Source organism: Zonotrichia albicollis, chromosome 19 (assembly GCF_047830755.1).
Source record: "Zonotrichia albicollis isolate bZonAlb1 chromosome 19, bZonAlb1.hap1, whole genome shotgun sequence".
NCBI lineage: Eukaryota > Metazoa > Chordata > Aves > Passeriformes > Passerellidae > Zonotrichia > Zonotrichia albicollis.
In genome coordinates this window covers 4739447-4759456 of record NC_133837.1, presented here as the reverse complement: position 1 = coordinate 4759456, position 20010 = coordinate 4739447, and the positions used below count along the sequence as shown (strand labels likewise).

The following is a 20010-nucleotide window of genomic DNA, read 5'->3' as shown; positions in this document are numbered from 1 at the left end:
CAGCCAAGGAACGTGGAGCCGCTCCCTCCCACATCACACCAGACCTTTGCATCCTGCACCTTCTGGGGGCTCAGCCTGGCCTGTGCCTGACCCCCTTGGCAGGAGAGGCCTGGCAGGGGATGGCGATGCTGTCCCTGCTTTAACCCCTCGCTGTCCGCTCTCCCGCAGGTCTCATCCTGGTGAACGAGCCCTACTACAACGAGGCCGGCTTCGACAGCGACCGGGGGCTGCAGGAGGGCTACGAGAACAGCCGCTGCTACAACGAGATGACGCTGATCCGCGTGGTGCAGTCCATGATGCAGCTGCTGCGCCGGCCCGTCGAGGTCTTCGAGCACGAGATCCGCGAGCATTTCCGCTGCCACGGCTGGCGCCTGGTGTCCCGCATCGAGTCCTGGCTGGAGACCAACGAGCTGGTGGAGCGCAGCCACGAGCGGGCCAACGGGGCGGATTGCGCCGCGCTGCCGTGCGCCGAGAGCCCCGGGGACGCGGCGGGGGCGCTGGCCGAGGGCGGCGCCGCCGAACTGTCCGACTCGGCGCTGGACGCCAAGGAGGAGCCGGACGAGACGCCCGACGCCGGCGACCTCCAACAGTTGTCAGACTCGGAGAGCACGGGCCAAGCCAGGGGGGACCTGGCCAGAGACCGAACGGACGAGGGGAAGGCTGCCCAGGACTCTGCCTCGCAGCCCAGCGTGAAACCAAAGAAAAGGAGAAAGAGCTACAGGAGTTTCCTGCCGGAGAAGAGCGGTTACCCTGATATCGGGTTTCCCCTCTTCCCTTTGTCCAAGGGGTTCATTAAAAGCATCCGCGGTGTCTTGCAGCAGTACCGGGCTGCCTTAGCAGGGGCCAACATCCCAGAGTGGACAGAGGACAAATAAACCATCAGGTTAGGGACAGGCAGGTGCAGGGGAGAAGGGAAAGCAGCAGAAAGTAAATTGGCAAATGCTGTTATCAATCAACTGGCTTCTCCTTCCAGCTTTTCTTCCTCAGCTTGGTTTGTTCCAAAGAAGGTGGTAGGCCTGACTGCTCCTCTGAGGAAAGGTTGTTTAAGCATGAATAACTCTTTTCCCCCAACCCCTCTTCCTTCCCCCTGTCCCATGTACGTGCTCTTCTTGCAAGTTTGACCCTGCAATGGTAAGATTTGAGACCTGCACAGAAGCAGTCTTGCAGCCACGTTCCCTCTGCACTTTCATCTTGGGGCACCTTTCCACACAAGGACTCTTCCCACCCAGCGCTACACCCAGCAGTTTGTTCTGGTGGGGTTCCAGCCAGGAGAAGGGATTGCTGTAGTTTCTGGAAATGAAGGGCAATGCCCTCCCAGTCTTTTCTTTTTCTCAGCGTTCCCATGGGTTCTATGAAGTCTACCCCAGCTTATCTGTACTTAGACATTGGATTGTGTTTGCATTGGAGTTGTCTACACCATACGGAGTTGCTCTAGTCTTAGTTGTTCACCCATAGCTACAAGGTTCTTCCAGTCGGGATTGGTAGGCAGGGCCAGAGCTCTGCACTGGCACTTGTGCTGCCCTGGGAGTGCTGCAGATTTCCATGCAGTTCTGCAGCTTCCAGGTCAGTCTCCCGGAGGCAAGTCTAGCCATCCCCACTTCTTTTTTTCCAGAGTGAGGCAAACTTCCCTTTCCCCACCATGCATGCCTGTCTTCTAGAAATACATGGGATTCAGGGTTCTGCCTTTGTTACTTGCTTAGGTCTCTTTTGTTCCAGCCATCCCGGCTGTCACACAGCACTACACCCACCCTGGATCCCGGCCTCACCCGGGCAGGCAGCACTGAGTGACCCTGGGGGCTGTTGTAGATCTGGATGAGCCTGGTGTGGCTGCTGCTCCCTCCTCCAGCTGCACTCAGGGTCACCCCAGGGGAGCCGTGTCATGGCCGGGCCCTGTTGTGCTGGTTCCTGTGCTGGTACAGCAGCTGCTTTGGGCTGCTATCAGCTCCTTCCCTTGCCAGCTGTTTCCCATGGTGGCCTGGTTGTGGCCAGCAGCACTGTGGGCACAGCACTTCCCATCCCTACTCCCAGCCACGGTGCTGCTGGACACTCAGGGAAACACCTGCTGAGGGCAGCCTGTGTTTGGCAGCCTGAGCTGGTGCCCATGAGCACTTTGAGACAGTGTTTTGCCTGTGCCCTGGTCAAGTCCCCTTCCTGAGGCCTCTGGTCCAGCCTGCACACACCCTCACTTGGAGCTGGGTGGTCACCTCCAGCCCTGCTGCCTTTGCCCAGTGCTCAGGCACTGGAGAGGCACCCACGGAGCATCCATGGGGAGCATGGTGTGTCAGGGAGGGAGAGCCCTTCCAGCTGCCCAGGGAGGAGTCAGGCTGAGCAGGTGCCTCTGCCAGAGGTAAGGATGGAGCCAAAGCTCTCCTTTGCTTTTGCTCTGGCTCACTGTGGCTGCAGTTATAAACTGAGAACAGCAGGAGAATCCAAACGTGTTGTTGCTCCCAGAAACACCAAGGGCTGCACCCAACAGCCCAAATCCACCCCTCTCCCTCCACCCCCAGCTTCCTGTGCTTTCCTGCTGCCCCCATGGTGCTCCTGAGCCAGGGGCTGCCTGCACAAAGCCCTTCTTGTGTCCCCATCGGGGTTTTGGAAGACATGTCCTTCTCCCGGTGCTCCAGAGGATGCAGGGCTTGGCTGTGATGAAGACTTGGGCTGCAGAGCTCTCGAGCCACTGCTCTGTGGGTGCATCATCTGCAGCAGCTCCAGCCCTGCTCCCCAAGCCCTCCTGGCTGGTGGGAAGTCGGGCAGGTGCCGATTTGGGGAGCAGAGAGGTGCTGGGAGCTGTGGGTGGGCAGGGCAGGCTGGAGCTGTGACCACAGCCAGGGTTGGAGTGAATGGATCCCTTTGAACAGAGCACCGTGTCTCGGAGGGCTGGGGGCAAGAGGGGCGGCCACTGCTCCAGGGCAGAGGCTGATTCCAGGCACAAGCACAGATTGTGATGCAGACACTGACACCCTCTGTCCCCAGAGCCAGGCTGTGGCTGCCCCGTGACCCACAGCACCAGGGATGGAGGGAGGGAGGGAGGGAGAAACCTGCTGGGGATGGAGGAGCTGTTGAGTTCCCCTTTTCCCCTCCTTTACTCTGCAGCTCTCATCTCACAGGGCAGGCACCACGTCCTCCCCTTTGCCCAAAAAGTCTCTGATCCTACACAAGAGCTTTTGCACAGGCTGGGCTCCCTCTGGGGAGGTGGATGTTGGCCTTTGGAAGGGGACACCGCTCCCCCCAGCACCGCTCGCTCTCTGCAGCTGTCCCAAACCCAAGCGTGCACAGAGGTTTACAAATTTTCTAAAGCTTTTGATAATGTGAAGCTCCTGGGTGATGAGGTTGGTGGTGAGCACACTGCAGCTATGTAATTTTTTGTGTATGTATGTAATATTTAAGGGTAACAAAATTTAAAAGGCTAAAACCTTAAAAAAAATTTAAAAACACACAAAAAAAGCCAAAGCATGATGCATATTGTTAGCCTTAAAACTGGCTACACGACTGTGTGATGTACAAATGAGAGCAGCCTGTAACTGTTTTAAGTGCTGGGGAGGGGGAAGAAGCATTACAAAATCAGTTTGTAGCCTTGATTCTGTACAGTATTTAATGAATTAAAAAAACAAACCTGACTATTGAGGCCATGCTTAGAGGTGTGTCGTTCACGTGCAGATGTGGATGCTTGGTTGCTTATGATATATGTATAAAGTGCTGTGTGACCATTAAAACTTTTTTTACCTGCAGATTTTTTTTGTTTGGCTAACCAAGGTGTAATAAAGGAGGGAAGATGACTTGCCATTAAATTTTGCCTCTGTGAGTAGACCTGTGAGTTGTCTCTTTCTTTCCCCACCACCCCCTGCCACTCTCCTGGCACTTGCCCCTCTCTGGCTCATCCTGTGCCAGCCTCGGGGCTGGACAGGGTCCCGCTGGCTGAAGCCAAGGCCGGTGAGTCCAGAGGGATCCAGGCAGGTCTGCCAGCCAGGGGCTGCTCTGTGGCTCTCCATAAAATGCTCCCCAAGCCCCTGATGTACAGAGGACATCTGTCAGGCTGGGATTTTTGTTTTCTGTGCACCTTGCTGGTGGCTCAGTGCCTGCCCCAGCACAGCTCTGGTGGCCCCGGTGCTCATGGCCAGACTCAGACAAAAAGAAAACCTTTTGTGGGCCCCTGGGAGCTGTGCCCTGCCCTGGCCCTCACCTCAGCACACAGGTGAGGCTGTGATGGATGGGGCTGGAGCGGCACTGCCGGGTGCTGCTGGAATCTGGAGCAGATGTGGAGTCGGGATCCTGACTTAGGTTCTGTCCCCCTGGGTGCCCTCCGTGCAGGGGCAGCTCGAGGTGCCGGTGCCCGAGCCGGGCAGTGCCCCGCTGTGCTGGGGTTGTTCTCAGCACCCTCTGCCCCCTCCCTCGGTCCGGGAGCGCGGGGCTGCACAGGGGCTGCCACCAGGAGCGCGTTCCTGCCGTCCAGCAGGGCTTGGAATCAGCTGTGATGGCTGCGAAACCCAGGAAAGGGAGGGCGAGGGCGATCCGGCCAACCTGCTGCTGCAGAGAGGCACCCGGATCCCGGGGGAGCCTTGCAGGGGCTGTGAGCCCGAACGGCTCCGCTCCGCTGGCTCCGTGCGCGGTGACAGCGATGGCGAGAGCTCCGAGCGCATCCCCTGCCGCGGCTCTGCCCCCAGCAGCGTTACAGAGTTACTGCTCGGCCTGTTTCTACACCTGGCCCCACGCCACGGGGGAAATAACTTCATTCTGGGAGGTGGTTCCCAGCTGCTGCCTGCCCTGCTGGCTCGGGAACAGGGCTGCTCTCCATGAGCAAGTGAGGCCATGGGGGAAGGACAATCGTGCTCTTCTTTCCCGGATCTGCCATCCTAATTGCATCGTTTGCAGTTGAATAAATGCAAACAGCCACCACTGTTTACTCTTCTGCTTTGTACTTGAGCGCTGAAAATGAGGTTTAATTACTGCAATTTTATATCAAAGAGGCTGAGTAATCCCCCCCAGGCAAGCCCCACGGCAGGGACCTGTAGCAGGGCTCCAGCTGGCCCCGGGCAGCCGGAACAAAGGCTGCGAGGGTCCCTCAAAAGGCCCCGGCTGCAGGCACAAAGCCAAACGACCCCTCCTTGAACCTCTTCCATGAGTCCTTCCCTGCTGTCGCTGAGGCACCGAACATTCCCCAGCATGTCCCCAAGTGTCACTGCAGGGCTGAGCTCCCTGGATTCGATCAGCCCCAGCACGAGGCTGAGCAGGGAGGCATCGCTGCACCCCGAAAATGAGGATGGGTGGTGGCAGCAATGCCCTGTCCTTGTCCTGCCTCCTCAGCCCCTCCCCGGAGCATCTCCAGGGCCCCTCGCTCAGCGCTGCTCGTGTGAGGATGTCAGGGAGCAAAGGCTGCGGTGCTGAGCTAAACCTGTCCCAACCCCTGAGAGCGGCCGTGAGCTCGGATTCAAAACCCAGGAAGGATTTTTTTTAAGTTTTTTTCTTTTTTTTTTTTTTTTTTTTTTTGCAAACGCTAGATATTTATTTTGCATTTTTTTCACAAGAATAAACTCCGCTTCTACAGGAAGCTTTGGGTAGAAACATTCTTTAAAAAGTCGGTTTATTGTATTAGATCTATTGGTCCTGACCCTCCCTGGGGGTGGCACTGGCTCCGGGGCGGGGACACTGCAATGCCACCGTGTGCGTCCGAGCCGGGGAGGGGACGGGGCTGTGCCGGCGCAGCCGCCTGGGGGCCGGGACCTCGTACCGGGATAAAACACGCTGGCGTCTCGCCGGCACCGAGTACCTGATGGGGCTCATTTTGGGAACAGCGCTGGTGGCCGTCCCAAGGGAGGGTAAAGCTAAGCGTGGGGGGCAAGCGAGGGGATGAGCCCCACGCCCCCCCAAGACCTATTGCTATGGAAGGAGGGGGTTCCTGAGTGGGAGGAAGGCTCTGCCACCCTCGCGCCGGGCCGTGCCGGCAGCTCAGCGCCGCAGGGAGGGCGAACGGGGAGCTCAGGAGCCGCTGAGGACGCGGCAGAGGCGGGGATGGACCTGGCCCTGCACGGGCTCGCAGGCCAGCGCCTCCCCATCCACGGTCATGACGCCCGCGGGCACCCGCGGCTCCAGGCGGAACGCCCGCACCGGGACGTAGGACAGGTGGGGACAGTTCAAGTCCAGGTGGGTCCCCCTGGACATGGCCAGGAAGAGCTTGAGCAGCGTCACGCGGCTGATGCCGGCCTTCATGTAGAAGAGGTGGATGCAGCCGTCGTGCAGCCGGGCCGCCGGCGCCATCAGCAGGTTGGTGCCCAGGTGGGACTGGTAGATGGCGTAGACCAGGACAAACTCCTCCTCGGGCACCACGATCCAGTGCGCCGGCACGGGCTGGCCCAGCGGCGGCAGCAGCGAGTCGGGGGGCAGCGAGCCGGGCGCTGCCGTGCCCGCGGGCTGCGGGATGTGCCCGTTGGTGACGGGCGCGGGGCCGTCCCGGGGCGCGGGGGCGCTGCCGCCCTGCTCCGCGGCCACGGGCAGGTAGGACAGGCGGCCCTGGTACACCCTGAGCTTGGCCAGGCACTGCAGCGTGCCCAGCGTGAAGCGGGCGCTGCCCAGCCAGCGGTACTTCTCGCTGTCGATGTCCACGTCCGAGATGAAGCCCCAGCCAAAGCCCAGGAAGGAGAAGAAGCGTTTGCCCGAGGCCGTGCTCAGCGACACCAGGTCCATCTGCGTGTACAGCCCCTTGCACAGGATGAAGGTGCAGTTTGTCAGCAGCTTTTTCTTGGCGACGTGGTCGTAGCTGTGAGGGATGGAGAGAGTGAGTTTGGAGCTCAGGAACTCTCCTGCCGCCCCAGCATCCACCTGCAGACCTCACCCTTGTGTCATGGCTGGGACATGTCCCTGCTGGGTCATAGTGTCCCTCAGGGACAGCTGCTGGGAGTCGTTTTGCTGGGGATGGGAGGGATAAACCAGTTCATGAAAGAGGGAACCGAGCCAGGGCAATCCTGATCCCCCACACCTTGGGGTTGGCTGTGCCTGGGTGGGTCCTTTGGGTTAAAGCTTTAGCAGTCCCTGAGCCCAGAGAAAGGGAGTGGGGGGAGTTGGATACACAGGGATTAATCCCTTGCTCACAGCTGGGGCGGTGCTGCACCAGCCTGTGGGGAGTGAGGGCCCTGCCAGGCACCCCTGGGCATCCCAGCTCCCTTCCCTGGGCTGCAGCCCCACAGAGCCGCTCTCCTCCCGCAGGGGGCAGTGGGTGCCCCGGGGCTGGCACTCACCCTGCATAGTAATTGATAGAGGCAGCCAGGGCGTTCCCAGAGCCTCCTGGCAGGATGCACAGCGGCTTCTTCATGGCCTCTCTCCAGTCTGGACGCTCCATCAGCCCGTTCACCACCTGTGGGGATGCAGGACCCGTGGTACCCAAGGAACTCAGCAGCCCCTGCCCAGCCTGGGGGAGCAGAGCCCACAGTGCCCCTGCCCAGGGCAGGACAGGGGTGATGGCTGCTTTGCTCCAAGCCTGGTGCCATCTCTCCTTTGCCATTCCCAGCCTGACTTTGTGACTCAGAGCTTGGCTCCTGCCCCTCACCTCGAAGAGCAGCCCGTCCCCAGACATGACCACCAAGGTGTCCCACTGCGACAGGTCCTCGTCTCGCACCTTCTCATGGGCATGGTGGGCTCTTTCTGTTGGGGAGAGGGGAGAGATTTGGAGCATCACCCTCCATCCATCCCTCTGCCCTTCCTGCTGCCCCTCCCAGACAGTGAGCCCAGCCCCAGATGGTGACCCCAGCCCCAGACAGAGAGCCCAGGCAGGGATGCAGGAGGCAAGGCAGTCACTGCTGCTCTGCAGGACCCAGAGCAGTGCTGATGCAGAGTCAGAGGCCCTTGCAGGAAGCTGTCCTCATGTGGCAAGGCCCAGGCAGGATCCCAGGGAAGAGAGGAGGAGGAGGAGGAGGAGGAGCTGCTCATGGACTCACCGGTGACGAAGACGGTGGTGGCAATGTCAGCCTCAGCCAGCATGGGCTGCACCACTGCCTGGAAGTCATCAAGGGCACGGCCAGAGCCGCTCTGTGGGTTCAGCAGCACCAGCGCGTGGCAGGGCCGGGGCAGCACCCCATAGCTGTCACCTGGGGGGGACAGGGGGCTCAGGGCCATGGCCCTGCCCTGGGAGGGCTCTGCCAGCCAGGGCAGCATTTGCCAATACAAAAAAGGGAAAGGGGAACTGGCCCTCCCCCATCCTCCCCAGCATCCCTACCCAGAGGACACGGGGGGTGAGCAGGGACGGAGGGTCCCTGCTGGGAATGCTGGGGAGGTGGCAGAGACAGGACACACACAGGACACACACAGGACACAGGGGCCTGCAGGGACTCATCTGAGCTCCCCAAGCATCAGCAGAGATGTTCACAGGCAGGATGGAGCCTGCAGCACTCCAGCCATACCAGAGTGGGGGGATGAGAACTCCAGGCCTCAATTCCCTGCATCCACGCAGATGGAGCGGGGCCAGGACAGACAGTTGTGCTGCCAGACGGACGCTCCTCTCCCTGCTCCCCACGGGGCTCAGGTTTCGCCTGCGAGGGCCCAGCCTGGGCTGTAATTACAAGCCTGGCAGGGGTCCCAGCCCTCTGCCTCCCCAGTTGTTTCAAGTCTCTCCTTCCCCAAGCCCAGTGGTCCCCATGCAGGGGGACAGGGGGAGGCCACTGAGCTGCCCTGTGAGGGAGGCAGGGGAGGAGGAGGAGGCAGGAACAAGCCCTGGAGTGAGGAAGGGCAGCAGCCTCAGGCTCCCCCTCTGGAGATGCCTGGCTCTGCAGTGAGGAGCCAGATTTGGGGTTCTTGGGGCTGTGCCCACCAGCTCTGTGCCCCTGGGCCTGGGGGGGTGGGTGCCCACCCCAGCACACAGAGCCAGCTGGAGGCTGCACCTGCTGACTCAGCAGGAAGAGCTGCTGAGCCAGGAGAGCAGAGGCCTCTCCCAGCACCATCCTGGGCTGGGAACCCCCTCCCAGCCCCCCTGGCACTGGGGGTGTCCCCCCCCCATCTGCACACAGGCAGTGATTTGAGCTGCTTGAACACACGAGCTGAGCTGGGGTTCTACAGCTAAACCCTCCCAGGAGAGGTGAGCAGGGGCCATGGAGGACACCTCATGTGTCACCTCCCCTGGGTGGTGACATCCATCACACCAGTCATGGCCATGAGCTCCACAAGCTGCCTGGAGGGAGGTGGCACTGGAGCATCCATCTCCTGTCCCAGCCCTGGGAGCACACCAAGCTCTGCTGCCTTCATCACCACCAGGATTATTTCCTGCCCCATGGATCACCCTCCAGGACACCTCCTGGTCCCCTTGCCAGCTGCTTGGGACCTGTCACAAAGTCCACAACAAAGATCTGCCTGTGAGGGCCCCAGGGCTGAGCCTGGCTCTGGGCATTGGCTCCAGGCCGGCATTGGGTGCCAGCTCTGGGTGCCAGCTCTGGGTGCTGGCTCCAGGCACTGGCTCCAAGCTGGTTGTCCCCACTGCTGCCCAGGGCCAGTGGCTCCCCCCAGCCCCTCCCCAGCCCCTTATCAGTGGGTTCCAGACACAAAGGGACCAGCTGCCCTCGGGGAAAGCAGTGAAGCACCAGAGCAGAGGCCACTCCAGGCTGGGTCAGGGACAACAAAAAGCAGCCCAGGGCTGGGCTGACCCTGCTCTGAGCCCTTTGGAGCTTCCCTGGTCCCCACAGGCACTAAATCCCCTGCAAGCAAACGCAGACAAGGCCCACATAGGCTTTGAACCCAAGCCCAGCTGCTTTCTCTCTGGGGGGCTTTCTCTCTATTTCCTCCCCTGAGCCCTGGATATTGAAAAGCAAAAGCCAAAGGCACTTCAAAGGCCTAAATGCAGTTTTCAACCCTGCAGTGTTAACCGAGCACATTGTTTCTCACACAAACATGGAGCTGCAGCTGAAAGCTGGAGCTTGCCTAAAAATCCTGCCCAGACCTGTGGGTGCTGCCCTGTGGCCTCCTCTGGACAGCAGAAAAGGGCTGGGACCCCGAGGATCAGCTCCTTGGCTGGAGGGGGAAAACAAACCCCGCTCAGGGCACAGAGGGATGCCATGAGTCCCTCCCAGGGGACAGACTGTTGGTACCAGGCTGTGAGATGTGATCCCAGTGTGGCTCTGGTGACACCACAGCACCAGGCTCAGCCCTGTGCTGGAACTGGAGGGTGCTGGATCAGAGCTGGAGCCCAGCAATGGTGATGCACAGCAGACAGATTTCAGCAGCATCCTGACCCATCCAAGCCTTCCTGTTGCACAACACCGGCCAGTCCCTGGCATCCCAGCAAGATTCCACTTCCCAGCACAGTGTGGTCATTTTCAGCCTCAAATGCTGAGTGGAGCAGAATCTGAGTCAGCAGGAGGAAGGGGCTCCAGCTGCTGCCACAAACTCTGCTCCACTCCCTCTGCCCACATCCTCCCGTGTGATGTGCCCTGGCTGTGCTCAGGCCGGGACCACACTGCCACAGCTCTGCTGTCTGCAGCCCAAACCTCTCCACTGCATCCCTGCATCCTTCTGGAAACTCCAGGCACAAAGAGCAGGCATGCCAGGTGGAATAAGGCTGGGGCTGAGCTTCCTAATCTGGATTTCCCTGTTGGGACACAAGCCTGGGGGCAGTTTGTTCCCTCCTGGGTAGCTGCAGTTTGGGACACGCTGCAGGCAGCCCCAGCTTTGGGGTTATCAGCTGCTGAGGAACTTTCTGTTTATCCCTTGGGATGAAATGAGGAGGGGGAATCATCCCTTCATCCTGCAGCATTCTATCCCAGCGGATGCTGGAGCTGCGACAGCAGCAGGAGGGGATCGCTGGTGGCTCCCAGGTCCCCTCCCCATGGGGACAGGGTGACAGGACTCTCTGCACGGACTCACCCGCAGCTTCCAGCTCGGCCTTATCAGTCCCGCACAGGCCCCTCTGCCGGCACGTGCAAGCACTGGGTGTGGACCAGGGGCATTTTTAGCGCTGTCCCAAACTGAGGGAGGAGGATTGCAAATCCTGATGGCCTTCAGCGAGGAAAGTGACTGCAAAACTCTGCACTGCCTTCCCCCATCCTCCTTCCCCCCCTGCCCTCAGGGCCCTGCGTGCAATGAGCTGCTCCTGCCCCAACACCCCGCTCACAGGGCGAGGGTTGGAAAGCGCTCCGAGACTTCCAGCTGCAGAGTTCAGGCTGGAAATAGAGCTGGGGAACTGGTTCTGCCCTCACCCCATTCCACTGGATTTTTTTGTAATTCTTTAGGAAGAGAGACAGAAAGTTGTTTTGTAGCTGCAGGTCATATAAAAAAAAGAGCTGCATTTTAAAATCCAAGCAAGGAAGAGCTGGGCTAAATGTGATTTGACAGGATCCCTCTAACCGCATGCCTCTTAATTTCCAAGTCTGATCAGAGCGACTGGACAGCCAAATAAATGAAGTAGTGCATATAATTGAATCTCTGCTCAGATGTTCAACTATCTGCCAGCACGCCCTGCCCTGCCTGCGGGAGCTGGGGGATGCGGCCCCCGAGCAGGACCCTCCCCTTGCAGACACTGACAGCTCCCGAGGGCAGCAGGATCAGAAACACAGCCCCAAGGCTGCCCTGAGAGCCCGCTGGACTGCGGGGGTCCTGGGGGGATCTGCCTGTCCCCAAATCCCAAGTGATGGATGGGACCTGCTGGGGACAGTGCCTGGCTCCCGTCCTGCCTGCGTCAGCAATGATTACTTTTTTTCCTTGGATCATGCTGCCCTTTGGAGCTTTGGAGTTATCGAACGGGAGCAATGGGGATAGGGGGTGCAAAGGGCCCCCATAGTGTGGCCACGTCCCTGCTGCCCCTTCAAATTAAAGGTGAAAGGAAAGCGAAAGAACCAACTCCTGTCTGGGGCTGCGAGCGGGGATGTCCCTGTCCCCCCGACTCGGCGAAAGTGGGGGGAGGGGGTGTCCGAGTGACCCCACGGTGGCGCGGTCACACCCGCTCTGTGTCCCCCCCGTGTCCCCGGAACGCGACACCGCGCGGCGCCCGCGGCTCGGCCACAGCCATCCCGCGTGGGGCCCGGCGGCGGAGCGAGCCCGGCCGCGACCCCGACCCCGGCCCCCGCCCGGCCCCGGCGGATCGAGCCCCGCGGGCAGCGGTGCCGGGGGGCGCGGGGGGGGCTCGGCACTCACCGTCCTGCGCGGGCACGGCGGGCACGGCGAGCTCGCGGATGCGGCGGCTCCAGGCCTGGGCGATGCGCAGGTTGCCCTCGGCGTCGGGACCCCGGGAGACGCGGAAGGTCCGCTCCAGGCGCTGGCGGGAGGGCGGCCCCCAGCGCGGCCCCCGCAGCGGGTAACACACCAGCGAGAAGCAGGCGGCGGCCGCGGCCGCGGGGAAAGCGGCCGAGCCCACGCAGTCGGCCAGGCGGAGCGCGGCGTCGGGACCGGCCGAGCCGCCCGAGCAGCCGCCGGCACGGCGCACCTGCAGCTCCCGGGCCGTCAGGGACAGCGAGCAGGCGGCGGCTCCGGGGGCCGGCCCCGCGCCGAAGATGCCTTGAAGTAGCACCGGGCCCCCGCCGGGCTCCGGGGGAGCGCGGCGGCCGGCGGCCATCGGCGGAGCGGGCGCGGAGCGGAGCGGGAGGCACCGGGGAGCGCCGCCCGCCGCCGCTCGCTGCTGACGCCCGGCGATGGCAGGCGGGGCGGCCCCATTCATAAAAATTTAACCCACCCACCCCCCCAGCCACCTCTTCCCCCGCCGAGGGGGGCCCGTCCCGGGGCTGGTCCGGTACCCCCCACACCCCCCGCCGGCTGCCTCAGTTTCCCCAAGCGCCGCCCCGCGCTCCGGGCAGTGCTCCGCGGGGGAACCGGCTCTGCAGACGGGCGGGGGCAAAGGGACGCCGTGGGTTTGCCGCGGGTGGTTCTGCGCTGCTGGGGTGGGTGTCTGCCGTGGGTGCTGCCACGCTGCTGGGGATGCAAAGAACAGAGGCACGGCGCTGCCGGCAGAGGGGAGGCAGAGCAGCCGGCAGCCACCCCCGCCCCAGCTCCTGCACATCATTCCCAGCAAGGCAGCATGGGCGCTGGCAGGTGTGCCCGGAGCCCCCATCTCGGACTGAACAGAATTTTAATACAATTTCTGCATCTCTCCAAGCACGAAAGGAGTGAGGCGGGGTCCTGGAGAAATCGAGGCACGGTGAGGGGTGAGGACAGTGGGAGACGGCGGGGGAGGAGGACGGAGAGGGGTCATGTCCCACCCAATACCGGTGGCTCGCCATCAGGTATCCGTGGGGGTTGCCATGGGTGTGAAGCCCTGTGGAGGGAGGTGGGCTGTGCTGTGAACCCCACCTTGGGCCACTTGGGGCACAGAGCCCTGGGGACTTGTCTGGTGGGTGCCAGCAAGGCTGGGAGTTGCTTTGTGTTCACGGCAGCTGGCAAAAATCATTGACAGCAGTTTTTGCTGGCAACGGGACTGACCTCACCCTCCCAAGGGACTGCTGGGCTCCAAGGGGTCTGGCCCAGCCCAACAAAGATTTTTATTTTTTTTTTTGCCAACCAATTCCCCATGGATGTAACTCTGTCCTAACCTTGAGCTTGCACCTCAGGGAGGCATCACTTCTCACACTTAGGGCAGTTTAATTAGCAGCGAGCCCTTTGTCTCTACTGAAACCTTCTGGAACTGGCCAAGAAATTGCAGGGAGGGCACAGGATGACCAGGTGGGCAGAAAACAAGGTCGAGTCTTGTTTTCCCAGAGCAGACCTATGAGGAGAGCCGAGATGCTGTGATTTGAAGCATTGTGCTTTCCAGAAAGACTTCCCTGGGCGCTGTGGGCACAAAGGGATGCTCAGAAGGGCAAAACCTGCTCCCAGCCCTGATGCTTCTGGCTTGGGAACTGCAGCACTCCCAGCTGATTGTGGGTGAGATTCGGGCTCAGCCGCTTCCCCGCCGCTGCCATGACACAGTCCAGCGTTTGTAAACAGCTCCGAGGTTCCTCAGCAAGGTGTCATGGGAGGAAATGGCTGCATGCCGGGGAGTGCAGCGTCCTGACCTGCCCCTCACCCTTCTCGGTGACTAACCCGCTCCCAATTTCCGTTCAGGAAGGCGTGAGTCGTGTTGGGAGGATGTGAGAGCAGCTGTCCCACTGCTCCTGGCAGGTGCCATGGGACGATGAGGCTGCTTTGGGCTCTGTCCTCACCGTGCTACATCCGTCCAAGGCCGTGTGCCCTGGGGCTGCAGGGATCCCCCTCGTCCTGCCAGCCTGCGCTTTAAATAGGAGTGGAATGCCTGTCCAGGCTCTGCTGGCCATCCTCCATGCTTGTGGAGAAAGGTGCTGAGAGTGGCTTCATGGCGAGGTGCCAGGGCTGGAGGTGGGTGCAGGAAGGGCTGTGTACGGTGGGCATGCCAAGGGCTGGGGCTGCAGATGGGGAATGGGACTGGCACAGGCTCAGCCTCTGTGATGGCAGGGGAGACAGACAGGGATTTTCCATCTCAGTTCTGGTCTGTGGGGACTTCCCAAAGACTGAACGGTGCTGCACCACCCTTGGATGGCCACTCCATGCCGTGGCCACCACCAGCCCCAGGCAGTCCCTTTGCTCTCCACAGGCACAGGCTGATCCAGCCCGGTCCCACACGGACACCGCTGGTTTGCCTCCAGATGTGATGTCTAAGGAGGAAGTGGGATCACTTCCTTCCCCGTGCTGATAACCACTTGTGTGGGGCTATCTTAATTAGGAGAGCCTTACTGAGCCCCCCCGACCCCACGGGCAGCCTGAAGGGTGCTCAGCAGCTCCCAGGCTGTGGGCAGGCCGCCGCTGGTCGGGTTAATCCTGATCGGCTCCATTCCCGCCCGCGTGGCGCTGCTCGGGCCCTGTGTGTGGGAGGGAAGTGCCGGGACGTGAGGTGGGGATGTGACACAGAGCTGCTGGCATGGGGGACAGCCCCTGGAGAATCCCCCCCTTCCCTCCTCACTGCAAAGGGAACTCGCCCATGGAGCAGAGTCCAGTCCAGCCATCAGACCAGTCTCCCTCCAGGAGCAAACATCCCTGCAGCTCCTGTCCCGGGAGGAGCCCCGGGGTATCCCAGACTCTGCAGACATCATTTGGTGGAGAAGGTTTGAACATTTGAAGCCTGGGCTCGCTGGGCAAGATGATGTGTGCCCTGAGTTTGGGGAAACTGAGGCAGACAAGGTTTCTCTTGAGCTGTGCAAGAAGCCAAGGGTTAAATACATCAGCAACCTCCCTCAGCTCCCTCCGGGCCGGGCTTCTCCTGCTCCTGCCCCCAGCTGCTGGAGGAGTTGATCTGCACTGGGAGTTACCCTGGGGGAAGAGAAGCACAGAGCCTGGGGGCTTCCCACAGCCCCGGAGGAGGCGTGCAGAGGCCGTGCCTGTGCTGGGAGATGAACTGCAGCGTTTCCCTCGGAGGCACAGAGCTCCTCCACATCCCTGCCCGCTCTGCTGCGGCCGCCGGCAGCCACCGGGGACGGGAACGGGAGGGGGATGCTCTCCTCCCGAATCCATCTCTTTCAGCATCGCTCCCACTGCTGAAGGTACACGTCTCAAGGTGGAGCCAGAAATAGCGCGGCTGGCGCTGCATCGGGGCTGGCAGGGCTGCAGGCTTGGCAGGGGGACAGGCAGCGACTGCAGCAGTGGGAACTTTCCAGGCAGCTCCTGCGGGAGCGGCCGGGCCGGAGATGGAGCCATTTCCATGCAGAGCCAGCCCCGGGACTGCGGATCTGCCCCGTTCAGCCGTGGGGCTGGGGCTGACGTGGGGTCCAGCACAGTGCAGAGGGGACAGAGCTAACAGAGATATCTCCTGGAGGAGAGCGACTGGGATCACATCCCACCCGAGCTAGGACACAGGGCTGGGCTCTGCTGCAGAACTCGGGAAAGTGGCTGCACCTTCTATCTGCCTCCATGACCCCAAAATCCATCTTCTCTCAGCCTTCAAAGAGCTCAATTTTTCTGTGGCAGCTCCTAAATCATAGCCAGGCCCTGCAACTTGTTGGGGGCTGCTCCCCTGCACTGACCCTCAGCTGAGCTCCCTGCACCAGCCGGCACAGCCCGGGACTGCAGAGCTCACCAGGAGGCCCTGAACAATGCCGACGAGCTGAGCTCATTCCTCCCAGCTGATAATTTGCTTAAAAATATTTCTGAGCTCAGGCCTCCTCAGGGAAAACACTCCCAAACGCCAGGCAAAAAGCTGCTGAGTCTGGAGGAACCACACACCCACCACTCGCTGGCCGAGACGTCCCCCCGATGACAAGCCCTGGCGTCAGAGGGACTGAGGCCAAAGGCTGCCGTTTGATCTCCCCCTTCGCTGGGGAAGCCGAATTTCAGGCCGTCCAGGGGCTTTACCACTTCCCGGTAGCGGTTTCCTGCGATGATGTGAGCGCAGGAATTTTTGGGAGGTGAGTCAGAGGCTGCAATGAGAACCACCTGGCTGGGGCTAGGCTGGGAGGCTCCATCCCGATCCAGGGGTGATCCCTGCTGCTGCTCGATGCCGGCGGGCAGCACTCCCAGAGTGGAATTATTTATGGGGGACAAAACATCCCATCACAGACCCCATTCCTGGCCTGGAAGAAGAAAGGGATTTGCTGCCTCGGTTCCCACGGCTCCTCCTCCCTTGCCGGGCTGGGGGGATCGGTACGCTCCGGCCACCCCACCCGGGCTATAGGGAGAAACTTGGGGAAGAATAAAGAGCAAAACCTCGTCCAGCTCTGCAGGAAGCTGCCTGGAATGGCCGTCCCGCCCCAGCACCGGCTTGTTCTGAGAACAGAAGTGCCCCAAAGCAGCACCAAGGCTTGGATTTCCCTGGGGAGCAACGCAGGAGTTGGCAGAGCTGAGAAACTGCCCTCCCTGGTCTCTGAAATTCCACATATAAAATGAGTTCCTGCTAAAGGAACCTCCCAGGTTTTGCCTGCTGGGCCCTTAAAGCTCCATGACCCCGTGCCCACTCTCTCCCCAGCATTACTCAAACCCCTCCACGTAGAGAATAAGTGAGTGGAGTCCAGAGAGTGAGACTGAGCCGGGATAAGCCTTTGGAAAGGAGCTAAACCTGCTCAAAGCCGGCACTGTTCCCTGACCCGCCCTCCTAATCCTGCCTGCCTGATAATGGAATAATAAAAGGCTGCACAGCCTCGCTCTCTGCTGCTCTGTGGGGGAGGTTCCTGCTGCCTCGGTACATGCCAGCAGCTGGGATATTAATGACTCCCTAAGTAAACAAAATTGCTCCTTTCTTCTCCTTTGCGTGGCTGTAAAACCGAGCGTGACCTTCAGCCCGCAGAGAAATCAGAGTCGCTCCCCTTTGCAGGAGAAAGGCTGCTTGTGGCAGTGATAACAGCGTGATCTCTGCCTGCCACCCTTGCCAGGGCTGATCCCAACCCTGCAGCTTCAGCAACGATCCCGGTGGGACTGGCAGGGCCACCCCCGTGAGCCTCTGGCCTCTCCCCGTGGGGATGAAGCCGGTGATTCACTGAGGGGGAATCTCAGGAGCACAAAACGAGGGGGTTTGGGACAGCCAGCCCCTCCAAGGTGTGCACACCTTGTCTGCCCTGCAGCAGAACCTACAAACTTGTTGCATCTCGGCCTCAGCAGGTGGGAAAAGGGCAGGGAAGTGACAATGCTGATGAGATCCATCCTTTATGGCTGGGATGTCCCTCACGGGACAGTAGGAATGGTGACAGGAGGAGGCTGAGGGCACTCAGCTGCCACAGCATCACCCCTGGGCTGCTGTGCTGAGGCTGCTGAGGCAGAAGCCAGCTGGGAAGGGATAAACAGTCCTTCCTTCTCCACATGCCTGATTCCAGGCAGAGAAGGGCTTTATATAGAGGAGGGCTGAGTGCTCTGCAGTGCCATGGCTCCCGCAGTGGCACAATTCCCTCCCCACCCTTTGGGCATTCTCCCCCTGCAGCAAGCTCTCCCTGGCTCCCCTGGGAACTGCCATTTCTCTGGTGGGTGCAGGAGGGGCCTCAGGAAGCAGCCAGCTTCCCACCTCACAAAAAGTCTGGCTCTCACCAAATCACCAAATTTTTTGAAGGACAAAGGCAGGAACCTGTGAGGAGTGACTGCCCGTACCATGGGTGCTGTGACTGCTCTCAGCCTGGGGCTAGGGTGCCCAGGAGGGGGGTCAGGGCTCTCTGGCTGATGGATGTTGTGGATTCACCCCAGGATGATGCCAGCCTGGAGGGCTGATCAGAATCCCACGCCTGGCTGTGCTGCCTCCTCAGAGTGAACTCGGGCAGCTGATGCTGTCAGCTCTTGCCTTGCCTTGGGGGAATGAGCTGGAATGTGGGAGCTGAGCTGGAATAGCCCCTGCTCTGACAAACCATGAATTCAGGACCTGCAGGAGGCACAGCAGGAGGGAGATGTGGGGCTGGAACTGCAGGGACAGGTAAGGTGTCACCAGGTGTGGTGAAGGGAGACAGAACTCTCCATGCCAGTCCTTGGGCAGTGCTGGCATACAGAGGGGACATGGACAGTTCTGTCTTGTTTGCATTGAGGATGTCTGAGAGAGACAACCTTTAATGAAGTGTCAGCTAAGGGGGCTGATGGCAGTGCAGAGGCTGTGACAAGGACTCACTGCTGGAGGCACCGTGGCTGTCACACACCAGAGCAGCTGCAAAGCCACTGGGTCATGGAGGGGAACCTCATCAGTGTCCTGAATGAAGCCCACCAGGCCTCCTTCTCCCTCACTCCCAGCTGGGAGGACACAGGCAACGTAGAGAACTGCCAGGAAAAATCTCTCCTTCCAGGGTGAGCTGAGTGATGTGGGGTGATGCTGGTGACTAAATTAATGCAGTTTACCTTCCCTGCAACACATAATTTCTGTCATGTACCCTCATTTCTGCTGCACTGTGGGGTGCTCTGATCCATCCCAACCACAGGGGATGGATCCTGACAGTGTTGGCACCTCCTGTCATTTTCCAGCTGCCAAGGCTGAGATGCATATTGTACATATATTAAAAATTTTTAAACAAAGTGTAAGTACCTATATATATATATATATATATAAAATAAATTTGTTCAGCCAAGTTTCACCTCCTCCTTATATATATATATGCATGTATTCTATGCGTATAACATATATAGCATATAATATATATTTTGTATATAATTACTAATTATACACATTTGTATATTTAATATATAATATAATGTATATTATGCATATTATGTGATATGCACACTATATATTATGTTATATATTTAATATTTTATATACGCTATGTATGTTACCTATAAAAGTGTATATTATTTCTAATATATGCGTTAATATATTTCATTTATAGGTGTTATTATAGATATATAAGCACACTCTCAGTGCATGGAAAGGTCAGCCCAGCGCTCTGCCAGATGGGCTGGAGCTGACCTTTCCTATTTAACTAAGCCATTGAGTGCCTGTACCCGTGAGGATTCCAGAGCGGACAGCGGAGCGCCGGGCACGGAGCGTTCCCTCAGGAAGGAGGTGCGGGAGCCGCGGCCCGGGCGGATCCTCCCGCCGCCCCCGCCACAGAGCGGGGCCCGAGCGCCGCCGCTGCCGCGCTTCCGTTTCCCCCGCCGCCATCTTCGGCACGGGCACTTCAGCCACCGCCTACACCCCGTGCCTCTCACCGCCGAGCACAAGCGGGAGGCAGCCGCGCTCTGAACCGCCCTCAGGCAGCAGGAAGTGTACTTATCCCCCGAGGAGGGACGTTTCTGCCGCTGTCCTCCCGAGGTACCGGCGCAGTAGGGGCAGGCGGTGAGGGGACGCCGTGACGGGGAGTGCGGTGGCGGCGGTGCCCTCACCTAAGATGGCGGCGGGGGCGGGCTTTTCGCGCCGAGAAGATGGCGGCGGAGGGAGCGGCGATCCGGCGGGGTGGCGGGACGTGCTTGGCTGGGTGAGGGGAGCGGGATGGGACCGTCCCCTCCAGAGACCTCCCCCTTCACAGGGACTTCCTACCCCGCCATGGAGACCTCGGTCCTGCCCTGCTGCATCACAAAGAACCCCCCCAGCCTTTCTCCCTCAGCTCACCCGCACCTTCTCCAGCCAAGGCAGCCCCTCTCCGCCTTGCTCCCGCCCTCATTTTGGGCTCATCCCTCCCCTCCTGCATGAGGGGCCACTGGGTGGGT

At 60.2% G+C, this 20010-nt stretch overlaps 3 protein-coding genes across 11 annotated transcripts in view; 2 read left to right on the top strand and 1 right to left on the bottom strand.

Moving 5' to 3' along the window:
- UBE2O (ubiquitin conjugating enzyme E2 O) overlaps nucleotides 1-3805 on the top strand; it is a 61329-nt gene extending 57524 nt beyond the window's left edge. For all 3 annotated transcript variants that reach the window (XM_005494059.4, XM_005494061.4, XM_026797482.2), the window contains one exon: nucleotides 169-3805. In XM_005494059.4, the coding sequence (XP_005494116.1) occupies nucleotides 169-875 (707 nt within the window). In that variant the 3' untranslated portion in view covers nucleotides 876-3805. The remainder of the gene's footprint in view (nucleotides 1-168) is intronic.
- Nucleotides 1618-19944, bottom strand: SPHK1 (sphingosine kinase 1). 4 transcript variants are annotated; one of them, XM_074555269.1, is made up of 5 exons: nucleotides 19919-19944; nucleotides 7926-8075; nucleotides 7538-7632; nucleotides 7230-7345; nucleotides 1618-6751 (listed from the first exon to the last, which is right to left on the bottom strand). In XM_074555269.1, the coding sequence occupies exons 2-5, from the start codon at nucleotides 7966-7968 to the stop codon at nucleotides 5974-5976; spliced, it is 1032 nt and encodes a 343-aa protein (XP_074411370.1). In that variant the 5' UTR covers nucleotides 7969-8075; nucleotides 19919-19944; the 3' UTR covers nucleotides 1618-5973. The 4 variants fall into 4 exon arrangements, with proteins under 4 accessions (XP_074411370.1, XP_074411369.1, XP_074411368.1 ...); XM_074555268.1 differs by having other exon boundaries at nucleotides 19913-19943; XM_074555267.1 differs by lacking the exon at nucleotides 19919-19944 and adding an exon at nucleotides 19306-19465.
- Nucleotides 19480-20010, top strand: part of PRPSAP1 (phosphoribosyl pyrophosphate synthetase associated protein 1) — a 26116-nt gene continuing 25585 nt past the window's right edge. The window contains exon 1 of one of the 4 annotated variants that reach the window (XM_005494064.3): nucleotides 19480-19615. The gene's annotated coding sequence lies outside the window, so the exon portion shown is untranslated. The other 3 variants (XM_005494063.4, XM_026797483.2, XM_014272056.3) reach the window with 3 other exon arrangements.